Source organism: Papaver somniferum, chromosome 4 (genome assembly GCF_003573695.1).
Source record: "Papaver somniferum cultivar HN1 chromosome 4, ASM357369v1, whole genome shotgun sequence".
Classification (NCBI taxonomy): domain Eukaryota; kingdom Viridiplantae; phylum Streptophyta; class Magnoliopsida; order Ranunculales; family Papaveraceae; genus Papaver; species Papaver somniferum.
In genome coordinates, this window is record NC_039361.1 from 1,890,884 (window position 1) to 1,912,222 (window position 21,339).

General features: G+C 36.9%; 2 protein-coding genes and 1 non-coding gene across 6 annotated transcripts; 1 reads left to right on the forward strand and 2 right to left on the reverse strand.

The window, feature by feature from the left end:
* The first annotated feature begins 8,450 nt into the window (after positions 1-8,450).
* Positions 8,451-13,046, forward strand: LOC113274560. 4 transcript variants are annotated; one of them, XM_026523935.1, is made up of 3 exons: positions 8,451-11,312; positions 12,041-12,613; positions 12,731-13,046. In XM_026523935.1, exon 1 carries the CDS (start codon positions 9,130-9,132, stop codon positions 10,594-10,596), a length of 1,467 nt encoding a protein of 488 aa, XP_026379720.1. In that variant the 5' UTR covers positions 8,451-9,129; the 3' UTR covers positions 10,597-11,312; positions 12,041-12,613; positions 12,731-13,046. The 4 variants fall into 4 exon arrangements, with proteins under 4 accessions (XP_026379720.1, XP_026379721.1, XP_026379722.1 ...); XM_026523936.1 differs by having other exon boundaries at positions 8,451-10,614; XM_026523937.1 differs by having other exon boundaries at positions 8,451-10,601.
* Positions 13,047-13,754: 708 nt separating this feature from the next.
* On the reverse strand, positions 13,755-13,826 carry TRNAM-CAU. The gene has a single exon. It is a non-coding gene; the product is annotated as a tRNA-Met (tRNA).
* Positions 13,827-16,526: 2,700 nt separating this feature from the next.
* LOC113274485 (uncharacterized mitochondrial protein AtMg00810-like) lies at positions 16,527-17,081 on the reverse strand. The gene has a single exon (XM_026523862.1). The coding sequence runs from the start codon at positions 17,079-17,081 to the stop codon at positions 16,527-16,529; it is 555 nt and encodes a 184-aa protein (XP_026379647.1).
* Between the last annotated feature and the right edge of the window lie 4,258 nt (positions 17,082-21,339).

Sequence of the window (21,339 nt, forward strand, 5' to 3'; positions counted from 1 at the left end):
TCTTAATTGAACTTGTGCTTAATTGCCAAATCTTTGTGGGGAGTGCGGCTGTGAAATACTATAGGGGTTATCTTGTATCTTTATAAACTCCTTGATGAATGCATTTAGCTTCGACTTTATGATTGCATCTAAATAAGATGATATATTTTCGCTTTCTTTTGGTCAAGAAATATCTCTTTCGGAAATTTCATTAGGATCCCGTTCTTGTACCTTTGTCAATTTTATTGACAAAAAAGGGGGGAGGGATTAATATGTAGTTCACACTAAAAATACATATGGTTTTCGGATCTTTATGTAAGGGGGAGTGGTTTCCATGTGAGATGGAGTATTGACTAAGGGGGAGTGATACATATCACCATAGTATTTTTGTTGAAGTTGGGATACAATTGAACTTTGACGCTATGTAATGATATTATGCCACTGTATAACAATGATTGAGAACTCTTGTTTTCTCGTTGTTATAGCTACAGATTTTCAACAACGATGATGCTGAACTTACAACCTTTGGGATCATTGGAGTACTTGGAAGTGACGAAGATTTCGAGTAATGTTGAAGATTAGACATGTAAAATAGGAGCTACAAAAGTTAATTAATTTATTTTTTGTATTCCATATGTATTGATAGTTTTGTCAATAAAATTGACAAAAGGGGAGATTGTTAGAGCATTGCTCGGTCGAACTCGCATGCGTTGCTATCTCAAGCATGTTTGTCAATGTTAGTGATCAAAACTATAAGTCTTGATTTCTAGTATACTATAGCTAAGGTCTCGGACTAGGATAAAAAGTGTAGTTGAGCTCCAGAACTCCATGGAAATCATCATACAAGACGAAGGACAACTCAAGGAACCGGTGGTTCTTCATCGACTAAAAGGTATGTGGAGACTTGAACTTATCTATCACTCAAAAGTCTATTTATCTCCTATCTTGAGACAAAAGTCGTTTTGCTATATAGACTTAGATTATACACATTTGGTATTTGAGCCGAGTTTCTCTAGCCTATCTATTTCTCGAAATATGTGTTGGTAAGATTTCGCTTTAGCCAAATTCATCTTTACCTAGTGACGAAAGTCATGATATGTTTCAATCACTTTGAAAATTGCTCTGACGAAAAATGGTTTGTGAATAACAACTATATAACGTCCTCTGAGAATGTTTCAGTGATTGAAATGAGAGTTTAGTTTATATAACCATTGGTGGATATAAGTATTGTTGTGGAAACACATATATGTATAAGTCCTTATTCCTTGAACCGAAGTTTGCGAACTTTGTTGATCAAGAGAACCGAAATAGTGGCGTGAGCTAAGTCCGCGAACTGGCGGAAGTTCTCGACCTGAGAAAATCTGCCGGAGTTTGTGAACTCCGTCCGGGAACTTAAGTCCGTGAACCCAGTACGCGAACTTGAATAGGTTATATCTAAAATCGATGTTTGTGAACTTATTCTTATATAAACTAAGGAATGCAAATTGCAAACCGTGGTTATAGTTCATGAACCGATTCGAGTAAATCAAATCGTTGTTGCTTCGATTGTGTCTTGTGTAGCTACACAAGATCTAAGCAATCGAAAAACTCTCTAACTAGTTCATTTGAGTCACTTGAACTAGTTATGGTGAAGAAGAATATGGTTGATATGAAAGTGATCATATGGATAACCATTTGGTTGACTATTGTTGAACCAACAAACGTACAAGTTTGGGTACGGTTACACAAGCCTAGAAACGTGCATTTCATTTGTGTATAACAAGCTAAGTTTTCGATCTAAAGGTTGAAAGATATTAGCTTGAATCTAATCAGGTTTTCATCTAACGATGAATATTGAATGCTTTGTTCCCAAGCTAACATTGATTGCAAACCATGATTTGAGAGACTATATAAGGGAGAACTCTAGCAACTGGGAAACCTAATCCCCACACCTTATGTGTGATACTAGTTGCATAAGCTAGAGTCGATTCTCCTTTAACCTTTGATTTTCTTATTCTAAAACCAGGTAAACGACTTAAAGACTTCATTGGGATTGTGAAGTCAGACCGATACTACTTTCTCGTAGTCGTGCGATCTGATCTTTTTGTTTCTATCGTACGAGTACAATTGTAATAATTGGCTTGAGATTGATATCTCCGATATGAAAGATATAAAAGTAATCACAAACACTTCGTCTCATCGTTTGTGATTCCGCAATATCTTTTTTCGCTGCGTCGATTAAGATTATTGTGAGGTGATTGATAATAATAGGCTGTTCTTCGGGAATATAAGTCCGGTTTATCAATTGGTTCTTGTTCACCTTGATTTATCAAAAGACGGAACAAAACTCGTAGGTATATTCATGGAAGACGGATTTATCTATTACCGTAGACTTTTCTGTGTGATAAATATTTGTTTATTAAAGTCTTCGACTTTGGGTCGTAGCAACTCTTAGTTGTGGTTGAGATCAGCTAAGACAATCAAGTATGTAGCATCCTGCGGGGATCATATGCGTAGGAGCTTAACTGTACCTTGAATCAGTGTGAGATTGATTGGGGTTCAACTACAGTCCAGATCGACGTTAATTTGGAGTAGGCTAGTGTATATAGCGGCTTAATACAGTGTGTGCTCAATATGGACTAGGTCTCGGGGTTTTTCTACATTTTCGGTTTCCTCGTTAACAAAATTCTGGTGTATGTTTTATTTATTTTCCGCATTATATTTTGTTATATAATTGAAATATCACAGGTTGTGTGTTTTTCAATCAATTAAAATATCCGACCTTTTGGTTGTTTATTTAAATTGATCTACACTTGGATATTGGTCTTTGGTACCATCCAAGTTATCTCTCTTGTATTTGATAAAGACTCGCAGATTTCTGTTTGCTTGAGTAAAGATCAAATAAAGAGATTGAGATATAAACTCTTTGATATATTTTTATCTAGATTGAGTCTGACTGTCTAGTTGATTCTCTAGAAAGTATAGTGGAGTTTGTCCATACAGATTGCTACGCGAAATATTGGATGTAGTTGTTGTACCCCGCTTTTTCACATCTTCTTCCTATACTATCATCAAAGCAAATATTGATAATTTTAGAATTTCCGCGCTTTGCTGTTTAACTTATAAAAGCTTGAAATTGATTTTTTATATATGAATGTTTTGATTAAGTTTCTAAGTTGTTAAGATCGTAAAAATAATGCACATGCATCGAATAACAAAAAAAAAACAAAAAAAAAACATTGAATAATCATTAAAACTTTCAAAACTTGAATATTGAAGGAAGTAGTAAAAAATATATGATAGCGTTACTAGTTTTGTTAATTTTCTTTTCGATTCTCTATCACTATTAAAAATTACTGGTAATTTTGTTATAAATATGTTTTTGGATTCAACCATTCAAAATGGTTACATACTTGATCATCAAACTTTTCTATCCACTATTATTCACCCTTTAAGAATCATAAAAAATCATTAGCATATGCAATGTAATATTATCTCGGCATGTAACTTAATTTATATATTTAATTTGATCAATAATCTAGTTTGCAATCATAACACCACTGACTATAATTTGGAACCTGAATATAAATTTTGAAAGTATGAGCAAATAGTGAAACACTGGCATACCTTGTCCCAGGCACGGGAAGCTTTTCTGCAGCTTGTTAGTCAACAAAAAACCGGACGAACACAGCGTGCATGACTACCTGGCCATATGTTATCACAGACAGATCTGGCCCCGAACCGTCCGATGACAAAGCATTCTCAATGTCAGGTATAATGGCTTACTTATTTGTGAATTATTTTTCCATAATACCCCCAACAAAATCTTGCAGGTTGAGTACCAGTATTACACATGTTGCTTAAATAACACCAAATAAAAATATAAGAGCTTAGAATAACCACTCTCAACAACATGAGAAGTTAGAATACCATTATTGTACACAACATACTAAACCAAATATAAGAACTTAGAATACCTAGCATCCCCTGGGTCTGTGAACTGCTGGGAGAGCTAGTAGTTGGTCAGCCTCCTACTGGGAAACAAACTCATGTTGAGCCTGCTGCGCAGCGATCTCCAGCTGAGCCTTAGGAAATTCAAAAATAGTAAACTAAATTCTCTTGTGAAGTCTCAAATCAAGGTCATAACTAGAGTTTATTCACAAAACTTTTTAAAAACATATATTTAGCACAATCTTAAGTATTACAATAGTTATCATTAAATATAATCATTAAAATCCTCTTAACAAATTATCTAAACGTGAGATCTCATACATCTAACCACTTATCTTATGAGTGCAGTTGCATTTAACTATGTATTAAACGAATTTAATTAAAGTGAAAATATCAACGTCATGCATGACTTTTCATAGTATACTTTTGTACATGTTATCGAGAAGTGGTGGTTACCAATGTGTATATATTGATGCCTTCTTGTTATTGTGTTGAATGTGCATTTAGTTACCATCCACATGTAGGTTAGGATCTTGTGATTACTTTAAGTTCTCATTTTGTTCACTTGTTAATTGTTTCAGCGTCAATAAATCGTTTTGTGAAAGCTACTATTGCGAAGCTACGATAACAACAAGAATCGGTAATGGTAATTGTAGAGAAATTTTTCAGATCTCAGCAACAGATGGTTTCTCATATTTATGGTGGTTTAGCAGGATTAGACTTATCTTGTATCTCGTATGGTCTTGTAGCTACCGAGGCTGTTTTAAAAAGGTTCTCCAGTGACCAGAGGGGTATCTTTGATGCCACCCAAGAATCGACTGATAATGAATTTAAACCTGTTCGGTAGGAGATGAAAACCTGTTGGGCTTTATCTTTATTTATATTTTATCTAATGTGTTTACTTTTAGAACATACCAAGTATGGTTTTAGAGATTTTGAAAAAGGGAATGCTCTTCTTGAGACCATAATATCAGTCGGTGACTTCTAATTTACTTGTTAGCCTTATTGTTAGGGGAAGTCAGTACTCTGATCAATCAAAATAAGTGGTACATACCAGATATTTTAGCAGTTTATTTAAACTCCAGTTATTTTCTAATAGTGGGTGGTATAAGAATATTAATAGTGAGTTTTCTACTAGGGCTGCAGTAGAAAAGGTCAGGAATAAAGAACCGAATGTGGGTTGGGCTCTCAAAGTTCGGAAACAATATTTACGTCCGGGTTTGGCAAGTAACATATATAAACTAATGAAAGGTGTATATGCAAATGATGAAAAAAAGAAGAAGGGGGTTGTTGCGTTAGCATCCAGATGCTATGTTTATAGGCAAGATCAAGACATACTGTCGCATTTACTCTGGTTCTGCAACTTTAGTGAGCTTGTATGTTTGGTTTTTGAAACCCAAAAGTTTTTAATGATGTTTTCACCTTTACAAAACAACAAAGTGCAATCGTGAAAGAAGCTTGGGTTACTGCAGCCTATGCATGCAGGTCCAAGGGTGCTACTGTTACTGAGGAATTAGATTATCTTTGAGGGTCTGAAACCAAACGTGAAATAGATTAAGGAAACGGTTACGTAGGTGGTTTTTGATGGTGGTCATGTAATGAAGGGTTTGATGTTTAATCAATATCATGCATGTTTTGCATATTCTGAAGTAAGATATATATTATTTTATAGAGGGTATAAAAAGGAAAATGAATCTAATGGTGGATTGGCAATGAGGGCCCACATAACGCAACAAATCAAAACAATCTGAAAATTAGTTTGAAATCAACCGATATTAATCGCAATACACTAAAGCTTAGAGCATCTCTAACGAGAGGATTTTAACTTCCTAAGTATATGGCCAGCTAGGATGCATCCAATTTTTATTTAAAATTCCTCTCCAATGGAAATGTAAAGAGAAAATGTGAGGATGAGTTGGAATGTGGTTATTAAGACATCCTTTGTGAGAACCTCTAAAACCAGAGGATCTCTTTGAGGATGTGAATGATATTTTTGTGTGTTTAAAAAGTGTGAAAGTTGCTTATATTCGGTGAAAAATCTCACAAACAAAAATAAAATTGGTAAAACAATATTTTTTGTACATGTATCCAAATTTTTAATGAAAAAGAATACCATTGGAGATGATTTCTCAACTTCCTGAAATTAGGGAGAGATATTTTGGTTCAAAGGATGTTCTCCTCTGACATCCAAATAGGAAAATATTCATTTATAAGTTACTTTTCGACTTTTAAAAAAGTAATTTTCCAGAAGTCATTTTGGTAATAATTTTTTCAGAATGATTTCTAGAAATAAAAATACAGTAAAACCTCCATATATTACTACAGTTGGGGATTTACAAATTTATTAATATACGGAGGTTATTAATATAGGAAGGCATATCTAGATAGTGTAAAAAGTTTCTAGTTCAATATATGTTTTTTTTGTTTTTTTTTTATGAGCAATGTATGTATCCAGTATTAGATAATGTATATGTATATTTATAGTTCTAATGCATAAGCACATGTATATGTGTAGGAACTTGTGGTAACAACCCAAAAAATTATGTCATTTTCTCAAACAACTATAGGTAGGTATTTTATTTCATCATAAATTTCGATGTGAAATTCTCTGTATCTTTGTAACACAGTGTCAGTTATTAATATATATAGGTAAATTCTTTAAGACAAGGACAGAAAAAAAAACATTAATATTAAAATGTGGAGGTTATTACTATTTATAACTGGCCCATGTTGGGACCATGATTTTTTATTAATACATAAAGATTATTAATATATAGAGTATCAATATATGGGGTATGAATATATTACTTTTGTTTTGAATAATGGCAAATCTACTAGATTTTGGTACGATAAATGGACAACGTCTGGTCCTCTAAAGGATAGATTTCCGATTATCTTCAAGGTTTGTAGGAGAAAACAAGCTTCTGTTGCGGAGATGGTGGTGAATGGTAGGCTACAGTGCCTTACAAGAAGAAGACTGTATATGGAGGAACAATTGGAGTGGGACTTATTGTGTAATGAGTTGGGGCATGTCCATAGCCTAAATGAAAATGAAGACAGTGTGGATGTTTGAGATGGATTTACGGTGAAGAAATGTTATGAACTTCAATTGGATGAGGCTGAAGACTGCGATTTCGTGAGATTTTTATGGAAGAAAAACATTCCACGTAAAGTGAGTTTCATGCTTTCGGAAAATTTTAATCATTCCTTGCCATCTTATAGCATGTTAAAACATAGAAATGTAATTGTGCAAGGTGATAAGTGTTTGTTTTGTAAAAGGGAGGAAGAAACTAGTGATCATTTTTTGTTGTGTTGACAATATGCTTTTGAAGTTTGGTCGCTTCTTCAATGCGTTCAAGATTTGTTGGGTTGCTCCTAATACCGTGAAGAAATATTTTGAGGCTTGGAAACTCAATAATCTTACAGGAAAATGTAGGGAGATTTGGTGGAAGGTGATTTATGCTGTTTTTCTGCACCTTTGGAAGGAAAGGAATAACAGGGCTTTTGGTGGTAGGGGTATGGAATTTGAGGAACTTATTTTGCCTAGCTTAATTGGGGGCCATCGGAATTAATTGGGGGCCATGCACTAGAGGACAAAAAAGGTCACCATAACCTAATTTGGGTCACCCCTTATAAAAATATTTTTTAAATGGCTAAAATGCCCCTAAATGATTAGTGTTAAAATTTAATTAATTAGTGATAATCTTAATTAATTAGTGATAATCATACTTAATTAAAGTTTAATTATTTTTTTTTCCAGATTTTTTGTCTGCAATTTTTAGTCTAACTTTTTTTTTTTTTTGCCCAGATAGTATGAAAAATCGTCAAGGTATTAAAAATTTTCATTGACGACCCTCAACAGTCGTTAATGTTTAGACTATTTAAGTGACGACTCTAAATTGTCGAAGATTCATTAATGGCGGAAATGTTCGACAATTTTGGGTCGTCATAAAAATGATCAATTCCCTGACGATCCTTTAGAAGGGTCGTTACTGTTTTGGTTACGCATTTGACGACTTAAACAGTCGTTAATGTTTTAGAAATGTCGTTATAGATTGTCGTTAATCTCTAAAAAGAGTCGTTAGTGTATGACAGTTTAGAATCGTTATTATTTTGATCATGATGTATATGCCGACTCTAAACTGTCGTTAATGTCGGTGAAGGGTCGTTACTTTGACATCCGCGCCTACGCATTCTTTCGTGAATGGTCCCCATGTAAAGGATTTTTTATTTTATTTTTGTTCAATCCCTATGGTTTTTCTAAAATTCCCCAATTTTGGATACATATCTTCCCGAACAGAAGAAAGTGAGAACAGTGAAAGAGATGAATGGTGCACAGAAAAGGTCCCGCACGTGTATGGACCAGGGATTAAAAATTTGGGTCCAATTTTATTATTTTCTTTTTATTACGGACCTCTGAGGGACTTGCCACTAACTAAGAACACCATGACAGTACCTATAGGTAATTCCTACAAAAAAAAAATAAAATCAAACCAAACCAGAAACGGCAAAGCTTTAAGTTAAGAAATTGTGAATGGTCCCTATATAAGGGATTTTTTTTGTGCTCGGTCCCTAAATAATGTCTAGGGTTTTCCTAAAATTCCCCAATTTTTCCTCTGCTTCATCCTCTTCTTCAAAATTGTACAAGATTAAAAATTTCTTCTGATTCTCCTTCCCTGGCTCCTAAAGTTCCGATTTTTAGGACTTAAGGTACAGCTATAGGTCAGATTCTTATTTCAGATTTCCATTTTCTGTCTCATAAAAGTTCCAATTTTTAAGATTTAAAGTTCAGATCCATCTTTATTTCACCCTTGTAAGTCTTCATCCTCAGGCTCAATAGGGGCCGATTTTTAAGGTTCAGATCAAATTGTTATTTCACTCTTTGTGTAAGTCATGGAGATATATACTTCGAAAGAGATGAGAGGTTTAAGGAAGAACAAGATGAGGATGTCAATGCAGAAGAAGGTGACAAGAGTGAATGATGGTGATGCTGCTGATACATATCTTCCTAAGCAGAAGAAAGTGAGAAAATTGAAAGAGATAAATGAGGGTGATGCTGCTGAATATCTTCCTGATCAGAAGAAATTGAAAGGGACGAATGATGCTGCTGCTGCTGAATATCTTCCTGAACAGAAGAAGGTGAGAAGAGTGGAAGAGATGAATGATGGTGATGCTGCTCTATTTTTTCCTGAGAAGAAGAAACTGAGAATAGTGGAATAGATGAATGATGCTGCTGATACATATCTTCCTGAGGATTTAGTAATCGAAAATATTCTCACCAGATTACCAATTCGGATTCTAGATGCTCAATACAGCCGCGTCAGTAAGTTATGGTGCAATTCAATTTCAATTAACGCGCGATTTGCTAAAACTCACTTCCTTCATAACAACAGTCATAAGTTGAATCTAGTCTTCAATTTACTTAATGTATGGTTTGCCCAAGGAGGAGCTAGTTTCTTTAGTTTAGATGATCATTATAAATTTAGACTACTATTCGACTTAGAATCTGACAACAAAATTGAACCAGTAGGTTACTGTAATGGGTTCGCTTGTATTACAAAAATGCGTAAAAATGCGTATGGTCCTAATTTAATGACTGTCATTAACCCTATTAGGGAGGAAACCCTTTCACTCCCTTACTATTATTATCCTACTGACGATGGGGAATGCGAGTACTTGTGTCATGGTTTTGGTTTTGATTCATCAACAGACGAATACAAGGTTGTCATCATTTTTACTTCCAAAGGCAATGAGGAGTTGATAAGCATGGCCTTTACTCTGGGTACCAATTTATGGAGAAAGAGTGTTACAAGTGTTGCTCAAATCTTTCCAGCACAAGGTTGTTCTGCTTATCTTAGTCGTCAATTGGTAACAAGAGCAGCCACACTTTGCGGAGGTGATCTTTTCTGGAGGATAACTAATAGTGCAGTAGAAGAAGAGACAGCAATCACTTATAAACATTCTCATCAACTTCATGATAATAAGAAGTTTGGCATGTTGCTCTCGTTCGATATTCACAAGGAGAAGATTCAATTCATTCGACTCCCGACTGAATTTAATCTTACCCCGATGCCGAATGTAGTAATTCAACATCATCCTCTGGAGCATAAAGGATATCCTTGTGTTGCACAGTCCGAAAAGACAATGACAAACATTACACATTGTAGCTGTTGTTGCCATAATGAGCAGAGTAGGATTTGTTGCTGCTGCGGTCGTTTCACAGTTCAACTGTATGTATTGAAGGACAAGGAAAAGCAAGTGTGGATCAAGGGGGAGACTTTGGGTTTTCAAGTTAGGGAGCTTGGTTCACTGCCAGCTCCCTTTTGTTGTTACTTTGAGACCACTACTGCTTCTACTGCTAGCTTTCCAATGCGCATTCTGAGCGTCTCTGATCAGGTATTATTGTATTGGTTTGATGGAAAATGTCTTAAACTTTACAATTTGCAGACGAAACATCTCGAGGTGGTAGGGGCCCATTCCTCCTGCAATAATCAAAGTGATCTAATTTTCAAGATTAAGATGAGCGAATCCCCTCCAGTTCAGGGCGTTGATGATGATAATAAGATGTATTGCCCGTACCTGGATTATCAGCTGCACGCTCGAGCTGAAAACATCCTGTCTCTGAAAGCTTTCATTTCTGCAGGAGATACTACTAGGTACAACGCTCATCTGCAGCAGGATGGGTGAATACTGTAAGAGAATCAAGTAAACTTTTATGCTTTCTTTGAGGTTGTTTTGTAATATTATCTAATTTCAGTTATGGTTGTCAATTTACTGACTCAAATATTAAGGTTTCTGGGGTTTGGTTTTATTTATTTCTTGAAGGTTTTTTGATCTATTTTACAAATTTACTGTTAGTAGCCTTATTGTTAGGGAGAGTCAGTACTCTGATGTATCAAAATAAGTGGTACATACCAGAAATTTTAGCTGTTCATTTAAACTCTAGTAATTTACCAATAGTGGGTGGTGTGGGAGTATTGAAAGGAAGTTTTCGACTAGGACTGCAGTGGAAAAGGTCAGGAATCGAGAACCAATTCTGGGTTGGGCACCCAAAGTTTGGAAACAATTTATGCGTCCTGGTTTGGCAAGTAACATATGGAAACTACTCCAAGGTGTATATGCAAGGGGGGTGTTGCATTAGCATCCAGATGCTAGCTATGTTTGTGGGCAGGATCTAGACACACTGCTGCATTTATTCTGCAACTTTACTGAGCTTGTGTGGAGTTGGCTAGGAAGTGTGTTTGGTTTTTGAAACCCAAAACCTTTTGAGCATGTTTACAGAGAGGTTAATTTCTCTGCGGATCCTTTAGCAAAAGCTGGATCAAGACTTGGAGCAGCGGATACAGTTGTGAATATGGGAAGGCCTGCAGCTCTGGTTCAATGGGAAATGCCTGACAGATTTGGTTAGCTGGCCGTGGCTTTGTTTTTGTATTCATTTGGGGTTTGAAGTTAATAAATTTTGCGTACAAAGTATTTGTTTTTGTTAGTAGCATTGGGAACTTTGATTGTTGTTAAAAATAGCCTTGGTGAACTAACAGGCTAGAAAACAAACCAACATAGCCTTTCCACATTACCAGGTGAAAGACGCATATCACATGTTTGTGTAATGTCCTGAACGAGTATTTTCTTCACCAGTGAAGTTCCCAAGGAGTGTACCTTAAAATTGATTTTCGCTTTGTAGTGTGCATGTGAACTGGTACCATGTGATTGTATCAAGTAGGTAATTTGTGAATGCTGTCATAGGATCCTAGGTTGAGTACTGCTTGTTCCGGTTTGGGATCACACATGAAGCATCCTTTTCCTCTGTTACATTTTAGATTATTTTGAAAGAAGCAGTGAGATTTCGTAATGTTGATGTCTTTAGGGTATCCACTGCAGCATATCTAGATAGCATACCTCGTATAAGTGTTGGAGAAAACCAATAATTATTCGGGAAAGAACAAGAACACTGAGTTGGTGATCCTCAGTTAAGCTGTTGTATTTCTGTGGGTTGTTTGCCTATGAAGTCCTTGATTGTATTTCTTTATCTTTGTATTTCATTACTTACCATACAATTTTCTCTAATTCTTCGGTAACAAATTGGTTTTCAATGAGGGGACAATGAAGAGATTTGTTTATTTTGAATTGACAGGTATTCATTCCCGGTATTTGGATCTTCTCCGTCTTTTCGGATGTGCTCGATCACCTTCAGAGATAGACTACTTGTTCCTGGGTGACAAAGAATTCCCATTTGTTGTGGGACATTTACACATGGTTCGAAGGCAGAATTTAATGAAACTGCGTCTTTCTCTCATATGTCAAGACCAGTTACATTTAGCAAGACTAGCAAGTTCGAAATCAACCCGAGGAAAGGGGAGGTGTGGGCGTTATACAAGAACTTCAATCCTAAATTATCGCATTCTGATCTGGATAAATGTGAATACGAGATTGTCGAAGTCCGCGAAGTGAAACCTCAGCTGATACAAGTGTTGGTTCTGGAGCAAAACTGCGAGACTGTTCATTTTGGAACTGTTTTCAAGAGTAAAAGAAATGGGCAGGAAATCACTATGGAGATAGCAGCAGTTGATCTACTTAGATTCTCTTACCAAAGTCCTGCTTTCCAGCTTATGATTAAAGTACATGAAATGATGAAAAGCTACAGGGATGTTGGGAGCTTGATCCCAAAGCATTGCCAGAGTCTTACATTTTGGACAGGACAGCAAGTGTAAGTTATTTTTCATTCCAACAAACAACTTTACTGTCTTTTTCAAACTGTGATTACATTAAGTACGTACGTCAACAGTGCATGCCTGATATCTTGATTCGGTCTGGAATTATACAGGGAAGTGGCAATAATAATGAATAAAAAGGTTTTCTCTCGCATGATTTGACTCTTGGGTACTTCTCTTAAGGAGTTGGTTTCGTCCTCTTGTTTTGTGGAGCTTCTACAAGTTTGCATTTTGCCACTGTGGAGTAAGTGCTATGGATTTTTCTGGATTGAAATGGAATGCCTGTCCATTTGACTGAAACTTGTGATGTTCAAGGATATTTTTGTATATATCATAGACCCCTTGCATCAATTTTTTTTGGATATCTTGTTTTATGTAGAATCTCACATGAACTTGAGCATGAAATGGAATTACTCTCTTTTTGTTTAACCACTATCAGAATTTTGTAGTCATTAAACAAGTACACAAAACTACACTTTTGTCTTCCTCATTTTTCTTTCATTAGTTTTGAAATTCTGTCTTTTTTTCTTGAATTTCCAATATGGGTTCCTTTTTACCAGTAACTGATCGTTATCTTGTTTGTACTGCTGTATCCCCCCTTTAAGTACCGTTGCTTTGTTATTATGGTTCAGTAATAAGGGGGCAAATTATCAGGGACAGTCACTGCTGAACCCTTTGTCAATGTTTTAGTATCACTAGCTGTTCAGTAAAAAGGGGCGCAATCTATGGCGACAGTTGCTGCTTTATGAGAGCCAAAAGCAGTCTAGAATAGCATGAGAATGGCTACTGGTGGAGAGACTGGGCATCCAATGTCTCTGTTTCTCAGCTCCTGTACCATTTCATCCAGTAGTTTGCATTGGGTTGTTGTGCAGTCGAAAATTGTTGAGTTCATTAGGAAATGATCAGTTTCGAATACGCTAAGACATCAATAGCAGATGAACTGTTATTATTGTTTTTACAGGCATATACTGAATTGATCAAGTCCGAGTCGGTTCTACACCTCTTCCCTGTAACATTTTTGTTACAATATGTAAAAAATTATTCTTTTCTTTTCAAAAAATGGGTTGGTTTGAGTTGCATTTCTGTTACAAGGAGTAAAAAAAACTATTCACAAAAAATAGCCTTTCTCTGTGAGAATATCAGAGCCAGGTTTCGATCCTGGGACCTGTGGGTTATGGGCCCACCACGCTTCCGCTGCGCCACTCTGATTTGTTGTTTGATTTACAAAATTTTCGATTTAACTACTAATATCAATAGAGACATGTATAACACTAGCTTATTTGAATTTGAAGTGAAGAGAAGTTATTATGAAATCTTCGACTATGATGATTATGATTATGTACACGTTAATCGTATCATCCTTAAATAAAAATAAAAATTTGGGTCTTAACCATGTAACAAAATTTTTGGGTGTAATCCAGGTGTAACAATAATAAAAAAAATAGTCTTTGTACTTTTTGAAGTTTGAAGTGAAGAGAAGAAGTTGTTATTTCAGCTAGAGAGTGAGTGAGAAAGAATAAAAAATAAATCGATTTGATTTTGAATCACAGGGTGGGGTTTTAGTGGGAGAAAGTTATCCTGGTGAGAAGAACAAGATGGATGGATGGGTCTTTGTTAAAAATGGAAGAACACCAATCTTGTTGAACCAGAAATTCAACAGCTTTGTTTGTAATTCAACTTCTATATTCCTTAATCAACTTAATATTCTTCAACTCAGACCTCCTATCAAAAGTTTGTGGTAAGATTCTGATTTATGGTATTCATTGATTGATTCTAAAATTTATATTCCAGTTGGGGAAAATGCCCCTACAACCCATGAACTTAGATGGTTCTGCTATATGGAGAACTTGTTTGAGGGTCTAGAGGGTTTCTTTAAGAATTTTTTTTTTTTTGGGGTGGAGGTGTTCTTGTTTTAAGCTTGTAGCTAAGAAAAATCCTTGTATTGCAGTGGGGCAAATGCCCCCAACACATGGCCTTAGCTGGTTCTGCCTCATGGAAAATTTGTTTTAAGGGTTTGAGTGTTTTTTGATGTCGAAAAGTTGCATCTTTTGTTTTAGGGGTAATTCTCGTTTTGGCTTAGTAAGAGTATTTGGGGCGCTGGTCTTCAAATTTGTCTGAGGTGTTCTTGATGGGCAGTAGAATGGTTTCAGGTGCATTAAGAGAATGCAAAAATATCATTGTCTGCCTTAGTATTAGGTTGTAAAGATCCCAAGGAATGTGATTTTCTCTTTGTAGTGTGTTTGTGCATGTGAGCTGGTACCATGTGATTGGATGAAGGATCTGGGGTTGAGTACTGATATGGGATCATATATGAAGGATCCATTTTTCTCTTAAATTCAGATTACTTTGAATGCATCAGCGAGATTTCGCAATGTTGATGTCTTTAGGGTGTCAGCTGCTGCCTATCTAGATACAAGTGTTGGAGAAAACCAGTAATTATTCGGATAAGAACAAGAAAACTGAGTTGGTGATCCTCAGGTAAGTTGATTTATTTCTGTGGGTTGTTTGCCTATGAAGTCCTTGATCGCATTTCTGTCATCTTTGTATGTCACATTTAAATGCTTAAGTACCATACAATTTTCTCTAATTCTTTCGTAAATAATTTGGTTTTCAATGTAGGGGAAATGGGCACCACATCTTTCTCTCCTATGTCAAGACCAGTTACATTTCTCAAGACTAACAAGTTCGAAATCAACCCAAGGAAAGGGGAGGCGTGGGCGTTATGCAAGAGAACTTTAATCCGTAATTTATCACATTCTGATCTGTATAAATGTGAACACGCGATTGTTGAAGTCGGTGAAGTGAAACCTCAGCTGATACAAGTGTTGGTTTTGGTTTTGGGACTATTTTCAAGACTAAAAGAAATGGACAGGAAGCCAGTAAGGAAATACCAGCAGTTGATCTACTTAGATTCTCTCACCAAATTCCTGCTTTCCAGCTTACAAATAAAGTACATCTAAAGCTGCAGGGTTGTTGGGAGCTTGATCCCAAAGCATTGCCAGATTCTTACATATTCGAAAGAAGAGCGAGAGTAAGTTATTATTCATTCCAACAAACAACTTCACTTTCATTTTTAACTTGTGATTACATTAAATACGTCAACAGTGCATGTCTGAATTACTATTATCTTACCAGATTGACGACGTCCTGAATTGATATATATGTTTTCTTTTAATTGAATTTACCTCTTAATTAGTGCGGCCAGAACAATGTTTTTGCTGGACTTACAGACACGACCTGTTATTGCATGCAAGTGTGCCTGTAATTATGTATGTGTTGAACCACTAACAACTGTGAGTGAAACGAGTAGAATAACCTTATATTGATTGATGTATAGTCTGCAAACAACTCTGAAACATAATGGTGTCAATCCTGAGTCGCATTTGTAAAAATGGACTGAACTTTTTGTTTCTGGATTCGCTATTTTCTCTCTTGGATTCGATGATAACGTCCTTGGAGAATAATGTTCTCCAGGAATATTATTTATATAAAATACATAATATTTCATGAGAATACAAGAGTTACGTTGGAGATAATTCTCCTTATTTCAAATAAGGTAATGAAGATAATATATATTCTATTACACCCCCTTAGTCTGAGCGGGAGAAGAGCAAACACTAAGACTAGACCGAAAACGAACAAATAGCTGACGAGGAAGATCCTTGGTGAAGATGTCAGCATACTGGTTTTCAGAGGGGACGTGAAGAACATGGATGTCAATAATACGAACGCGTTCACGTACAAAGTGTATATCAATTTCCACATGCTTGGTGTGCTGATGCTGAACAGGGTCTCCATACATAGAAATTGCACTCACATTATCACAATATACGATAGTAGCACGTTGTAGAGGAAGATGAAGCTCTAAAAGGAGGTTGCGAAGCCATGTAGTTTCAGCGACAACATTTGCTACCCCCGATATTCAGCTTCAGCACTGGAACGAGAAACTGTAGCCTGGCGTTTGGATGACCAGGACACGAGGTTATCACCAAGAAAGACACAGTAACTGGAAGTAGAACAGGGAGAATCAGGACATCCCACCCAATCAACATCAAAGTATGTTGTTAAACCAGAAGTAGTGGAGACCGAGATAAACAAACCGTGATGAATTGTGCCCTGAAGGTAGCGAATAATCCTATTGAGGGCCTGCATGTGAGGCTCTCGAGGGTCATGCATGAATAAGCATACCTGTTGAACTGCGTATGAGATGTCCGGCCTGGTGAATGTGAGATACTGTAAAGCTCTAGCTAGGCTTCTGTATAGAGTAGGATCCTTAATCGCAGGATCTGAAGTAGCACTGAGCTTGGAGTTGGTGTCGATCGGAGTAGCCACTGAGTTACATTGTGTCATGGAGGCACGAGCAATGATGTCTTGAGCATATAAAGACTGTGAAAAATATAACCCTGAAGATGATCGAGTGGCAGTAATACCCAGAAAATGATGCAGTGGTCCAAGGTCAGACATGGAAAATTCCCGTTTCATCAAATCAATGAAGAGGTGTAGGAGAGTATTGTTAGAGGTAGTCAAAAGAATATCATCAACATATAGCAGTAAATATCCCGTATCTGAACCGGATTGATAAAGAAAGAGAGATGGGTCCCACACACTACCACGAAAACCAAAACTAGTAATAAACTTGGAGTAAAGCGGATCTTTGGGCTCTTTACAGTACTTTGCAGTGATTCGTATGTTCAGTGCTCTTCAGTCCTAGTTCGTTGGATCACTGTGATGATCATCATATGTAGCCGATGGCAATATCTTGGGTGTTGGTTCGTGGCATCATGTCTTGATGCCTTGATGCCACATCCTTCCACGTCTACTTCTTTCGAAACGTGGCGGAAGATGAATTATGTGTATACAATTTGCCCCTTTTCTTTGGGTTTTGATGTAAGTCAAAGTCAGAAGAAAACTGTCTTCACAGATTCTTCATCTTTCCATGATAACCCCCCCTTGATTTTAAGGCACGTTTCTGGTGGGCCCGGGAAAGCGTATAAAATTGAAGCGAAATGAAACGCGGGCCTACAGTAATACCGCAAGTGCACGGTCGTCGGTTGTAGCTCGTGCAAGTACGGGTCGATCCACAGAGATTGGGAGTGTTTGGAGTTTCTAGCTATTTGGGCTCTAAATTGCTATTGGGCTTCTAATTGTGCTTTGTGCTTAGTGGGTTTGTTTGTAATGATGAAGTGCTTTAGGCCTTGGGCCTTTGAATGATTTTGGAATGAACTATGAACTTGGGCTTCGGTGGACTGAATTGGACTGGGCTTGACAGTTCAATTGTGAACTGGGCTTGGGTTCTTGAGCCTGACAGTGAACTAGGCTTTTGATTTTGAATTTGGGATTGGCTCAGTGTAGTGAACTGAGAATTGGGCTCTAGCTTTTCACCTGGGCTTTGATTAAGTCCACAGTGGGCTTTTGTAATGAATCTGGGCTTCAGCAGTCTTTGAAATGAACTGAACATGTAGCCCAGAATTGAACTGGACCTGAAGCAGCATCAGTGGTGGCTTCAGCAGCAGCAGAAGCAGTGGTGCACAGCAGCAGCAGCAGTGGTGCACAGCAGCAGGGGGAGAACAAGGCAGTGAATGCAGTAACAAGAACAGGAGAAACAAAAGAGAAGAAAGAGCAAATAGTGGCAGTGAAACTGTGATATTTACAAAGCAATGAAGATGGTAGTGAAATAATGAGACAATGGATGATAAAACAATAAACACAAGAAAACAGATACAAATACAAAACACAAAACAGGTGACAATGGCAGTTAACAGGAAACAAAGCCAAATAAACCAAGGCTGTTAGCCAAGGGCATGGAGGAGTTTGCAGCTGTGGCTAAGCTAAGGCTTAGAATCCACCTTGTGTCCTAGCTAAACAATGCAATTCTAGATTTAAAAACTTAAGCATCCAACTAGAATGGGAAGAGAATCAGCTTGCTCACTGATTTGCCCCTAGCATTGACTGTGTTTTGAAAGCACAGTCAATCACAGGCATATCAGAGCACCAACTTATTCCCATTACTCAAGCAAAACAGGCCTTCCTAGCAATTCATCATTCATTAGTGCACTAAGGTTTCCTCTGAGCCTCAGCAGTGAACTCAGAACATAATTAACACTACAATGGAGCTAAACATGATCATTTAAACTACTAAACAGTGAATGAAAATTGCAAATGAAGAACCCTAAAAATTAACAGTGAAATCAGCAAAGAACAAACATGAACAGAAATTGAAGAACCCTAAATATTAAATTGAAAATTAAAACTAAAATTAAACAGTGATTAACCCAAATTTGGGGGTATCTCGGCTAACCAAGAACAACCTTTAACATCCTACATCACTTCCTATTTATAGTTTACAACAAAATACCTAATTTCACCAAAACCCTAAATTTGCAAACCCTAACTTTTGGGGAAAATCAAATTCGACATACCCATGTGTAAATTGGCTTCGACCCATGCTTCTTGATGTCCCTCTGATGCTCTTCTTGCTCCAATTGATGTACTGCAACCCTAGCTCGAGTTGTTTCATCAACTCCACACCTAGGTCAGAGAGATGTGGGTTTGAAAAAGCAACTAGGCTAGAGGGTTGGAGAAAGTGATGGTGATTGAGGTGGTGTCGGGGTATGGAGATGGTTGTGAGGCAGAGGGTGGCAGTGGACATGGAAGAGAAGCAGGAGCAGAGCTCGACTGCACTGTCGGGGGAAGAAGAAAGTTTTTGGGGAAAAAGGATTTGGGGAAGAAGAACTTGTTTGGGTGAAGTCGATGGTTTCGGATGCTAGGGTGTGAAGCGGGGATAGCGCGGTTTGATGATCTGCGACAAGGAGCGATGGATGGGAAGATGGTAGGTGGATCCAACGGCGATACGGAGGTAAGCGTGGAGAGACCGTCAGATGAAGGGATGTAGCAAAACGGACGACCCAAGATGGAGATGGGCGTTGCGATGTAAAGCGGGGGCTTCGGAGTTTGATGTGCGATGATGGAGCGACCGTAGGATGCTGAAATGCTTCGATCTGACGGCTGAAATCCGAGACGGGCTTGGATAGTGGAAATGTGTTTGAGTAAGGGTTTTGGGCCTTGGGTATGCCAAGCCCATATCTTCTTTAAGGACAATTCTTCTTCTTCAAGCCCACTTCTAGCCTTTTGGTCTTGTGCACAACATTCTTCGCGGCTTCCTTGTGTAATTCCTCCCGGCTTTTCACTACTTTTCTGCACTTTTCCGCTCTGCTATTCATCCAAACTTTATTTATTACCTAAAAATGCAAAATTAAGTAAGAAAAATATTTATTCTTGAAAACAATGAAAATACAGAATATGGGATAAAATGTAGAATTACTGCACAAAAGATGAGTTAAATGCCAACAAAAAGGGATAAATATATACATTATTTGGCACTCATCAAATACCCCCAAACCTGAATTTTACTTGTCCTCAAGTAAAACAAAACTAAGGAAATCCTACCTATACCACTGTCGCTGGTCTCTCGAATGCATTTAGCGTATGCACTAATCCTTTTAAACCACTAAGTGTCCCTAGTGGACGAGTTGAAGTCTCGTGAAGGTTTGCTTAGAACGTACCTACAAAGTTCTAGGTCAAAATATAAGCTCAGATTCCAAAAAATGTGACTTGTGCAAGTCAGTTTAAGCTCACAGCAAAATGGAGATGTCAATCTAGCTATCGAAGGCACAATCTTAGCACTGATAACAAAAAAAAAGACATGTGATAAGAGTGTAAAGTGTATCTACACATGTGTAAAGAAAGATCGGATGTTATGACTACTAATCACCAAGAGATAGTTTCTCAGGCTAAGAACCAAGGTCGAAATCTAGCTAGCTGTCCGGACTTTACGAGAATTGTGAATGAGTTGGAGGTATTTCACAATTACTCGCGTTGTACATCAATGGCATACACCCTTCCTTGCTTATTACAATGAAACAACAAAATAACTCTTTACATGACTCTTATTTACATTGACTACTCTCTTTTATTTTTGGAACAAGAGAGGATGGAATTGATAAATACTTGATTTTTTTTTTGTATTTTTCTGATATGTTTTTTTTTTCTGAATATATACATCGTTTTTTTTTTTTTTTTTTTGACAAGAACTTGAAATTGATTTTTACATATGGTAGCTCTTTTGATACATAACAAAAAGAAACAAAAAATTACATGACACTTTGCAAGAGGTAGCCCTTTTTGATGCACCCAGTTAAATTCGATGGTTGTCTTTCTTAATGTAACCTCCACCTTCTATCCCAACCAACCAAAGAACAAGCTAGTCAAGTTTCGTTCAGTATTCTAAAGTGATTGGCAATCGTGACTTCCTATCAAACACCTTGAAGATCGAGGCCATACATGTATTGGTAGATCGTGCGCGTGCAAATTTCTTATCACTATGTGAATTGTGCTAGAATCAGGGTGCCTAAATATCTAGACTAAGACTCCTAATAATTACATATTTGCACAAGAGTCAACATTTCAAGGTAAATGAGCTCCATTTTTTATGTTTTTTTTTTTCAATTTTTAATTTTTATTTTGATTTTTTCATTTTTTTTTTCAAAAAGAAGGAGTTCTTGTTTTCAATTATGGCATATTATCAAGTATCTACTTTTCACCCCCAAACCTAAACTAAACATTGTCCTCAATGTTTCAAAATATGAACAAAATTATAATACAACATATGAAGAGGATCATGTTGAGTAGAAAAAAGGAAAGAGAATACCCGATTTCGGCGAAA

Coding starts and splice junctions, on each gene's coding strand:
- LOC113274560 (XM_026523934.1), top strand. CDS start 9,130: ATGAATGATGCTGCTGATACATATCTTCCTGAGGATTTAGTAATCGAA. Junction 10,566..12,040: donor TCTGCAGGAGATACTACTAG/GTACAACGCTCA, acceptor TTGAATTGACAG/GTATTCATTCCCGGTATTTG.
- LOC113274485 (XM_026523862.1), bottom strand. CDS start 17,081: ATGTCTGACCTTGGACCACTGCATCATTTTCTGGGTATTACTGCCACT.